The sequence below is a fragment of the Erpetoichthys calabaricus genome, chromosome 9 (assembly GCF_900747795.2).
Source record: "Erpetoichthys calabaricus chromosome 9, fErpCal1.3, whole genome shotgun sequence".
Classification (NCBI taxonomy): Eukaryota; Metazoa; Chordata; class Cladistia; order Polypteriformes; family Polypteridae; genus Erpetoichthys; species Erpetoichthys calabaricus.
In genome coordinates, this window is record NC_041402.2 from 39,433,088 (window position 1) to 39,444,495 (window position 11,408).

General features: G+C 35.2%; 1 protein-coding gene across 2 annotated transcripts in view; it reads right to left on the minus strand.

Moving 5' to 3' along the window:
• nfatc3a (nuclear factor of activated T cells 3a) overlaps positions 1-8,118 on the minus strand; it is a 218,208-nt gene extending 210,090 nt beyond the window's left edge. The window contains exon 1 of one of the 2 annotated variants that reach the window (XM_028809336.2): positions 7,603-8,118. In XM_028809336.2, the coding sequence (XP_028665169.1) occupies positions 7,603-7,693 (91 nt within the window). In that variant the 5' untranslated portion in view covers positions 7,694-8,118. Of the gene's footprint in view, positions 1-2,262; positions 2,405-7,602 lie in introns of those variants that run through there. The other variant, XM_028809338.2, reaches the window with a different exon arrangement.
• Between the last annotated feature and the right edge of the window lie 3,290 nt (positions 8,119-11,408).

The following is an 11,408-nucleotide window of genomic DNA, read 5'->3' on the forward strand; positions in this document are numbered from 1 at the left end:
GCTTAAATGTATACATTTTTTGGTGTACCTACCCGAGAACACGCGACATATAACCGACCGTGGGAGAAGCATGGATTTTAAACACGCGTTGAGTTCATCTGCTGGTCTCCCTCATGGAATAACTGGTAATGTTTGACTAAAATCTACAGCGAGTAAAACGACATTACCTCCTTTTTTTTTTTTTTACGATCTCTGAGATCTTGCTTTTTTCGGTTCAAGGCTTCATAAGCTCTTTTATGTTCCATGGTGTACTTAATAAGTACTAATTATCCCAAACCATCATCTTTGAATGTTGCAAGACTTTCGCCTTGTATGTAGATCGGGGTAATTACATTCATTGCATTCCTAGTCTGAATCACAATCTGATTGTATGGGTGGTTACCTGGCACTGTAGGGTTGCCACCCGTCCTTTAAAATACGGAATCGTGCCGCGTTTGAGAATGAAATTGCGCGTCCCGTTTTGAATCAATACTGGACGGGATTTATCCCGTATTTTTTTTATAATTTTTTTTTTAAAGCAGCGTCTCATGCAAATCATCCCACACGCATTTTATGAAGATGCCTCCTTTCCCACTTTTGATTGGGTAATACTTGATGTCATCGTTAGTTTGATTGGTGTTTTTAACTGTCCAGTGAGGAGGGCGTGTCTTTTAAGTACAGTCTGCAAAGTGTTGGCACTGAGATGTGGCGTCAGCGCCAGAGTTGAAGCCCCTAACGTTGTGGTCAGCAAGTCGGCTAACATCCGCCATGTGCCGTCTTTCAGTTGCGAGAAGCAGATCATAGAATGGTTGAAACTGTTGCCCCTAACGTTGCGCCACGGCGTGTGGTTCGTTTATACCTCGTGTCTTCTCATTAAACTTTTATCTCGCGAATATGTTATTGCAATCTGCAGCGGGAGCGTTTCTATAAACTTAATTTAAACTTATGTTTTACACTGTGCTTTGTTTCCCTTATGAACATGCTTGTATGCTTAACTCGCTCCGTTCTCAATTGTTTAATTAATTTTTTGCTCTTCGCTGTTTGCGGCTGTTCCTCCATTTTCCCCTACTTCGTTCTTTTATCTCGCGAATATGTTATTGCAATCCTTAACGGGAGCGTTTCAATAAACTGATTGAAAATAGTTTTGCATTTACCTTTTTAGTAAAAGGCGAGCTTTTAAGCCTGAGAAATCACCCCGTAAATGCACACGTTTAATTGCACATGTGTTAATATGTATGGTTACACAGTATTAAAAGACAGTGAACAACGTCAGTTACCTTTGTTCCCGCGTTTGATAAAAGTTGAGCTTTTAAGCCTGAGAAATCACCCCGTAAATGCACACGTTTAATTGCACATGTGTTAATATGTATGCTTACACAGTATTAAAAGACAGTCAAAAATTAACGTCATTTACCTTCGTTCCCGCGTGTGACTCGTGCTGTAAATCTCTTCCTTGTTTTTAGTTCACGTGATTACGTAGGAGGCGTGATGACGCGATACGTGACTCCGCCTCCTCCATTACAGTGTATGGACAAAAAATATGTTCCAGTTATGACCATTACGCTTTGAATTTCGAAATGAAACCTGCCTAACTTTTGTAAGTAAGCTGTAAGGAATGAACCTGCCAAATTTCAGCCTTCCACCTACACGGGAAGTTGGAGAATTAGTGATGAGTGAGTCAGTCAGTCAGTGAGGGCTTTGCCTTTTATTATTATAGATATATATATATATATATATATATATATATATATATATACATATATATATATATATATATATATTTATATATATATATATATATATATTTAATATATATATATATATATATATATATATATATTTATATTATATAATATATATATATATATTATATATATACACACACACACACACACATATATACGTATATATACACATATATACACACATACATATATACACACACACATATATATGACAGAGAGAGAGAGAGACAGAATGGCTCAAGAATGGCACAATATCCTCATAAAATAATACATGAGCTATAGCTAGCTTTCAGTTCAACTAGTTTTGTGTTAGTCTCTAAGCAGTCTAACTAAAAATGCATGACCTCTCACCTGTAGCTGATATGAAATGAAAAAGGTTATAGCAACAGTCAGACCTCTGAAAGCTTACATATCACAGCTCTTACGACACCTATGAACCAATATCATGCTATCTAGCAGTACTCCAAGTCATTTCTTTGTGTATCATTGGACCAAACAGACAATAACTTTTGCAACAAAGAAAGATAATCTCTCTCACCTGCTGAAGTGGCACAAAGCATAATGCAATCACTTTTAATCCAGTATCTTTTCAGCTTAACTGCAAACCATGTATATTTCTAAAGATGAAATCCCTCTCTTCAAAAATATCAAACGATGAAATTATTTAGTGAATGAACACAGCTATTTAAAACAGAAAATACAATGAACCAGCAGTTGCAAAGTCTAGTCCTTCAAGTAACAAAAAAAAAAGTTCTGAACGCCAAAAAAAAGAGAAAGAGAGGAAAAAAAAAAATCAAACAGCTAAATATATAAAAACCATAAAAAATAAAACCAAGAAGGAAAGGCACCAGCTTGCTGCTGCTTGTTAAAGCAGCTGTGAAGAGCTGATGACTCCTCTCGTCTTAAATTCCACTGCCATCTGAACTGCACATGGCGTGCCTAGGCAAATTTGATGACTTGGATGTTGTTTTAGTGGCTGGGCTTGCTGCCAAGTCATTCAGTCTTCTTCTGTTTGACCCAATGAGGACAAATTTAAACACCTTTTTGGTTTAGATTGCTTCTGAAGCTCTCACACAATTTTCCTTGTCTTTTTTTCTAAGAAAACATCCTCCTTTTCAGCACATTTTAGGAAAAGCACAGAAATTTGAAATGCACTCCTATAATACATACAATCCAGAAAACTGTAAAACAAAATAGTAATTTTATCAGATTGTGCTGCTTGCAATGACTACCTTGACATAGCACATCCAGTTAATGATGCAACGTGCAGTACTTGAAAAAAGTCTGAACAGTAATTATAGGATGCATCTCTCATAAATTAAAACTGCCTTCAGAAGAAGGAAAAAAAATCTCCTGAAGTTTTGTTTTTCAAGGCAACTCAATTAAACAGCTAAATGGAACAAAAGTTTGAAGAACTGAAAAAAATCCTAAATGTAACTGAGCATTACTGAGCTACATTTCCTTCCTTGCACAAATGTGTACATAGAAAAAAAATCAAATGGCAATAAAACTGGCACAAAAGCTAAGCATACGTTCTAAAAATACAACACTTGCACAAACAAGTGCTTACATGCCTTTGGGTTACCTTTTTTTTTTTTAGGGGGCTTTATACATCCATTGTAGAATAAGTCTTCTAGATCAGAAAATGAAGAAACAAAAATAATCTAGGTATGCAAGGAAACACCTTTGTTTTTCCTTTCTTGTTACTATGACACTATGCTTGACAAAAGTAAACCTTCTGTTCTGCTTGGTGGTATGTACTATCCATATTTATTAATGTATTTTACAAGTGTTTCAGCTATGGAGATGTTAAAATGGAACAAAAAGTGTATGAATGGAAGGATTTGCAAAGAGTAGATCAATTGACCTCAGCAGATTCAGGCTTCTATTGCAAAAAGTTACCCTTTGCTTCTCTTCTGTGTAGCTTCATGCCATTTTTCTATTTGCAATGTATGGACAAGGTGCTACAGGACACAAAGAAAATATGACAAATTGGTAGGTGAAGCCATATGTAATAAAACCAACAGAACCTGTGTCCCAAATGGATGAGGGTTCAAAAACATTGTCATATATAATTACAAGATAACTAGGTGTAAATCAAGTCAGTTTAGAATATCCTAGATTTCTAAAACCACATGCTAAAATCTCAAGCGTGTTTGCCTGAAAATTTTCAAGCAAATGGTGAAAGTATAGGAATACTTCCTTTTGGTCCATTCTGTCAACAGAGAAACCCAAGGGTGACACTTATCAAAATAAGCAACACCAAATTAAGTAAAACAAAAATCATAAAAAAGCCTTAATTTTCTAAATACAGTATTACATTAAACTTAGGTATATAGTTTGCTTATGAAGTGACAGACTAAAGAAGTAAACTAGCAAATCCAAAAATATTGATCATTTCTTTTAATCTCTACTTAGATATCAACCCATTTGTCATCAATGTATTCATCCATGGTGGAAGGTTTAATGAGTCACAACCACCTTTAAAAAAATGAATATATCATTAAAAGCTTCCTATAAGCCAAAGCCCTTTGTAAACTCTTTTGACACCAAACAATAGCTTTTTAGACTTAATAAACAAACAAAGAAAATGTGCAGTATAAAATGGGAGATGATGGCATCTTATGCCTGATTCTTTATGAACAGCACATTTGAGTAGAGCTTTAGCGGAAATCTAAACTAGCAACTCGCATCACATGACTGGATCTGAGCACCCTGCAACAGAGACATGACCCACCAGACCTGCTGTCTATTTTAGTAAGAGAAAATGTCTGTCCATTTTTAGAAAACACATTTGTGATAAATTCTACAGGGTAAAGTTACAAGCAAAACATATCAAAAAATACCATAGTTCGCCAAAACTTAAGGCAGGAATCATTTTTGAATGAAGACTGAGAAAGATAAAGCCAAGGAAGGAAGCATGGATTAAAGATATGTAAATGAAAACACATAGGTAACCTACCACTATCTTTATACACTGAGCAATATGGCTAACACAACAATATATCTGATCTTTCCTTAACAAAACTGAATTTCTAACCACACACTCAATCCATCTTTTTTTACTGAATAATCATATTCACATTTGCAGGAAGCAAAAGCCAGAGCCTGACATTGCCAGTATCATCAAACATATGGCACAAGCCAACCATATTTATATTTATATTATTCAGTTTAATTTATTTTTATATAATGGATTTCCCTTTTGTAAGCTTAAAGAGTTGTACATATTTATATATACACAGCTAATAATTAAAGTATAAAACAACAGTCAAAAACACCATAAAACATGAAGTAGTATTACTTAGTGTAACTAAGAGATGTTTCTCTTCATATAGCTAATCACTTAATCCAATTTCCAATTGCATGGTCTGTTCATTTAATCCCTACAATGATGATATTTTTCTGTGAACTGTACAGTCTAACACAACTTTTAGCTAAAAATATTTACATTCTTTCTAATTTTAGCTTTGAAATATTTAGATGCTTTCTATGTTAAATATGAATATGTTTAAAGCTTCTGTCATCCTGAAGCATTATAAAACCAGAGTTTAAAAGTGACTAAAACACTTTCACATTTAAAACTCCAGTGGATTAACAGACAATATGAGCATATAACTAAAAGTTTTAGGTAGGTAGGTAGATTCTTTATTTGTTTTTCTCCTTTGCAGAAATCATTCAGTTATCTAAAATGTTATGGTATTACACATATTATTAAAACCCTCTCCATAAGCACATCCATTGATTAGTTCTGAAAGTGTCCCAGAATCCAGGGACACTGGTAAATGGCTTTGAAATAACATAGGCAAGAACATGCCATCAAAATATTCAAATTCAAAATATATGCTACGCCCATAGTATTTACGTATCATTGACCCTTGACTTCAGCAGAATCAAGTAATAATTAGAAAATGTGTTAAGACTTAAACTGTAGCTTTATTGTAATTGATAATAGTAATTTAAGTGTACATAATAATTATAATAATAATTGAGAGTGTACAAACATATAGACAAGTCTGATGATTTGCAAGTATAAATGAAGTTCTCAAGGGTATATAAAGCCTTTAAGAGATAAAAAAGCAAAATAAATTATTAAGACACCTTAATTTATTTCATTTTCTCCATGACTCAACTTTTCTCATAATCTCAAAAAAAAAAAGTGCACGGAATTTTATTTCAGACAAAAAGGATGTTTCATCCCTAATATGACAACAATTTGTCAACGCAATTAATCATGAATACTATTCATAAATAAAATGTATATAACCCTTAGTAATATTATTAAATCTTTCTTGATTTAATAAAGTTCATACACTAAATATTACATAACAATGTGTTTGCACAAAAATTCTGTTACTGATTAAAACTCATTATAAATATGCATTGCTAAAAATTTCCCTTATACAATAAATGTAGAAATCTTTCATACATGAATGAACAAAATTAATATTTTAACCACAAATGCAAGAAATTCTTTTTAAAGTCTTTAGCGCACTTTGGGACCTGGGATAAGCTTTAGCATCACTGCAACATGAACTGAAGTAGAGCACTTACAACAAGCTGAAGGAAAACTTTATAAGTACAATTTACAAAAGAAAAGATTGTCTGAAGTCTACTAAAAGAAATAGCTATTTTCTATTCTTTTTAACACTTGTTAAATGATTTTGCAAGTCACCAAATGAAAGAAATCTTCAACTTGGTTAACAGGAAATAATTTCAAGACATTCTACCTGGCACTGAAATCTCATAAAAAAATAATAAAACTTATTTCTACCAATTAAAGTAAATAGAAAAAGTTTTTACTTATTACATATTGTAAGCTGGATGGATCGACTTTTACATAAAAAATATATATTCTGGATCATTTTTATGCAAGGTTAACATTACAGTAGGTAACATTAAAATGGAAACTGCTCAGTGTATTTGAAACGGATGAACAAAATTGTGTAATTACTGTGCACCTGTTTCCTCTACTCAAAATAACAGCATTGAGCAAAATGTAAAAATTATGATCTAACCAATGTACAAATTTGTCAATTTTCTTTAGAAGAATGGAAGTTAATTGTAAAATAATAAATAAAAAGTACCTTCCCCTTTAAAATGTCAAAACACACTGTCCGGGACCTTGCTGGTTAAACAGAAAAATAAGTAAACTAAACTCGTTTAGCTCGATTTTCTGCTGTAAATTTAACCTGCTTACCTAAGCAGGTGGCTATATTAACAAACAAAACAAGCCCTGTAGTTTGCGTGGGAACCAGTCTTCCTTTTTGCACTACTTGCCGTTTCTTATTTAAAAGATAGACAAGAAACTACAATACGAAAAATCTATGTACCGAGAAACTTTCAGAAAATTAGCATATATAGCGTCTTGTAACATTCGACATAAACGTACAACTAAAAAGCGAAAAGGGGGAAGTTAGGGGAAATGAAAACGAATTAAGATTACAACGATGGTACTAAAACTCTTTTTATAGAGAGCTTTTTCAAAGTCAAAACATTCGCAAAATACGTTTACAATTTACTTCTTCGCCATTACAAGGTGAACCATTTATAAAAAATATGCATAACTTATTGAAGACATTAACTTCAACATGTATATTGTACAGTACGTTTATAAGCTGACCAACTCGAAGAAAACACGTTCCGCGCGTTAAATACTATGCGAGTTTCTTGCGGAATCCTCAAATGTTTATGTCAAGTTTCTGTACCCTCTTGTCAGTTCTCCCGCTGGAGATTTTAAGGTAAGAACAATTTTGAAAGTTGAGTGGAAACCTAACTGACAGCTCACACGCTCGACCCGGTATGAAGCACACACACATGGTGCCGGCACAAGCACTCTCTTATACTCTCGAAAGCGGGGCGAAACTCAGCTACAAACCTGCAGGGCCTAGCGATGGAGGCTGCCCGTCTTCCCCGAAGATCAGTCTGAAGTCCAGCTCGTCATTGCCGTTGCACTTTGCAGTAGTCATCGGTTTAGCCGCTCGGGTGCTCCCCGTCACTCTTTGCACCGGTCCTTGTTTCAACGCATTTAAACACCAACTTTTTTGCTTGGGTCCGTTTTCTTTTTTGTCTGCAGTAAAAGGGGGGGTTAAAAATTATGTTTTTGTAAGAAGTTTGATGGTGAAGCTCCGTGATCCTGACTTGTTTGTGTTCCCAGAGTTTTGCCGTGTGTCTCTCTCGTCCTACGACTCGCCCTTATTTTGTCGGTTTCATTAATTTCGGAAGACGTCGCGATACACAGGGCTCTTTGCACTGAGCACTGGGACGGAGGGGGAGTTGACGATGACAGGATGGCCAGTGCCCGTCTCGCTTTCCTACGTCTATATCTTCAATCCCAACTTTTACTAACAGCGCGTGACAGGGCAGCTCCAGCAATGACGCAAGCAAGTTCACATCAGCAGTAGTTCCCGTACAGTTCTCTCGCACGCTCGCTCACACAAACACAAAAAGCGCGCGCTCGTGCTCGCCGGTACCGAGTACTCATGGGAATTGGAGTCCACGTACAAGCCAGAACCAGCATTTCAGTATTCAGGCTGGGAAGTTGAAATGCCCGCCTAATGTTAACCCCAGCTGCTTTGCTTGAGTTCGGCAAGCTGCACTTCTCCGCTGTATAGTTCGGGAAGCTGGAGAAAACTATATCGCAAAACGAATAAGAAAATCCAGTATTTTTAAGCGCAGTTACAACAATACAGCATTACAACACAAGCAGGTAATGCAATAATTATCAAATACAGTAGTCATATAAAACAATGTGTACGACTACATGTTTGTTTCTAAGTAATTAACAATCTCAAACCCTAGTCTGTAAATGGCATGCTAAAAAATAAAGTTATATTAATACTGTAAGTGGTTGTCGCCACGTCGCTGAGGGATTTGGATTTGCATACACTTCCATGTGGGAGTCTCTGGTGATGTAACTGCACCTCGGTTTTAACATTGTCTCGTCCTAAATAATGTAAAATACAGTATAGTAAACAACACTATATAGTCAAGTTGCTTGGTTTCAGCTGTTCATTTCTGATGTGTTAGAATTTCCTTATGCAGTTAAATTTAAAACATTTTTTGTTGCTTAATTTTACACTTTGACGCCCATTAAAACAATACTTACTCAATAGGATTTCCTAGTATATACTCAATTTACCTTTTTATGTATGCTAATAGCTCAATAGGTTAGGATTGCTGTCTTCCTGATCAATAATTCTGTGTCAAACTCTGAGCCTGGTTGTTGTCAATGTTGTGTTTACTTGTTCTCCCAATGTCTAAAAAGATTTTCCTCCTACATTTTCAAAGATATGCAATGCAGAATTTAACATGGTGGCTCATTGCACAGGTTTGCAAAATTAAACTCATGAAAAACTATTCACTATTGGTTATTTTTATTTGCATTAATGAACACAATACAAAATATAACTAGAATGTTTCTATGACGTCACATTTAAGTAAACATTTACCCAATTTATTCATGCATACAATATTATTCTAAATTAATTTAACATGAAAAAATTTACTCAATGTAATATTTTAAAATATTTATGTAAAATAAAGAAGAATACATATTCATTGACTAAATATAACTTCTGTAATTTTTGTCAGTTCTTAGTTTGATGGCCCCTCGTTTGTACACTTTTTTTGTGCATCCCTATGAATCATCCAGCAGTAGTCCACCATTATACTAACATTCCCACATCCCTGGAGCCTTCTTTTAATGTACTTGACATCTTGATTGAATCTTTCACCTTGCTCTTCACTCATTGCTCCAAGATTTTCAGGGAAAACTTCCAATTGTAAATCTAAAAAATGAACTTTGAGACTCATGCAATCCAATTCCTTAAACTTAACTAAAACAATTTTCTCTTCCTTAAAATAATTTGCTGCTTTATTTTTACCTAAACACTTACAAATTACTTCTTTAAAAAATACCCAAGCCTCTCATTCCAGAGTGTTCATAAAACCTTAAACTATGCATTATAAATTAGTTTTCTAATATCAAGCAGGCAGTGTGGTGTAGTGATTAAGCCTTTGGATTACAAACCCTGTGGTTGAGGGTTCAAATCCTGCCACTGACAGTGTGTGACTATGAGCAAGTCACTTGACCTGCCTGTGCTCCAATAGGAAAAACAAAAGAAATGTAACCAATTGTGTCATAAATGTTGTAAGCTGCCTTGGATAAAGGAATCAGCCAAATTTGTAAAGGGTTCAGTAAAAATGCACTTTTTCAATTTAGCCAGAAACATTCAGCACAAACACATCAAACAGGCTTCGTCATTTGATAGGGCTTGGACAAAATGCTTCATAAAACCAAACCTAATATGAAGTAATGGTAGCAGCACTTTATCTGGATCCATAAAGTTAGGTCTGATTATGTTTTTGGCACCAAGCTATAGCTTTTCTCTAGCTGGCCATTCTTTCTGAACCCAATGGCTCTTAAACACTTACAGGAAATGCCCTGACTGCTGACCCAGTAATGTACACAGAACTTTCAGGTCCTCATATATGAACCAGCGGTGCTCAAAGTAGTTCATTTTCCATATATTGTCAAAGTTCTTGTTGTTTTTTTTTCAAATGCAAGTAATGAGCAACAGGTATTGCTCTAAAAATAAACCTCTAATTTGTAATATAAAAATCTATAATTGATAGCTTAAAAACATGTTTTGTGAAGAAATGTTACATATGGAAACACATGGTTTTAATTTTTTAATGCAATGCCCAAAACTATCTAAAAATCACATGAAACAATCAAAACAAATTTTCCAATCTATCCCAGTGTGTGTGTGTGTGTGTCTTTGAGAGAGAGAGAACCCTCTGGTGGACTGGTGATGCATCCAAGTTTGTTTCCATCTTTGGTCTGTTCCCTGCAACCCTGAATTGAATTAGGCAGTTTGGAGTATGTTATGCTGCATTCTGTATTTTTTATATATGGAGAAAAATTGGAAGATTCAAGGTTTTCCATGTTGAAGAAATAAAATCTCAACCCATGCATTCCCTGCAACATTTAATGTTTTAATCTTCTCTTTCTGTCAAAACACAATCTTTGTTTTGTATTATGCAAAGCACAGCCAGAAGTCTTTTAACAGAGCAAAATAAGTTACAATTCCTTATTAAATATACAAAGAGGTAAATACAAAATGAAGAAAACCCTGCTGCCTCTCTGGGCTTTCCTACACACACACACATATCCTAGGATTTCCTACCACAAAGTACCTCAGTAAACATCCTTTTCACTGTCCATCTGTCAGCTCTCTTCTTCTCTCTAAACCCCAATCTATCTCCTCTTCTAGTCAAGTCGTTGTTCATACATTCGTCTTGACCCCACAATTAATGGACCCACTGACAGAGAGTTGCATTTAAACCTCACCCTTTTGAAGTTAAAGGGCCTTTTTTGCAGAGTCCCCCCTACGATCCCAGGCTCCCATTTAAAGGGACAGACAGCTCTGTTAACCCCCATGAGGTTTGTATTCCATAATATAAGTGGAGAGATTCAAGTATAATTTGTTGGATTATTTGGCTGCCAGCTATGCACATGGGTGCCTCTTTCACTTTACTGGTCATCCCCCTTCCCCATTTTCTCCCTTGTATTTCTGGCACAATCTCTACTCATGCATGCAGTATCACTCCCTGGTGGTGTCCTCCTTTCTTTACTGATATGACAAATCCCTTTCATGCCACAGCAGTTTTCTCTCTGTT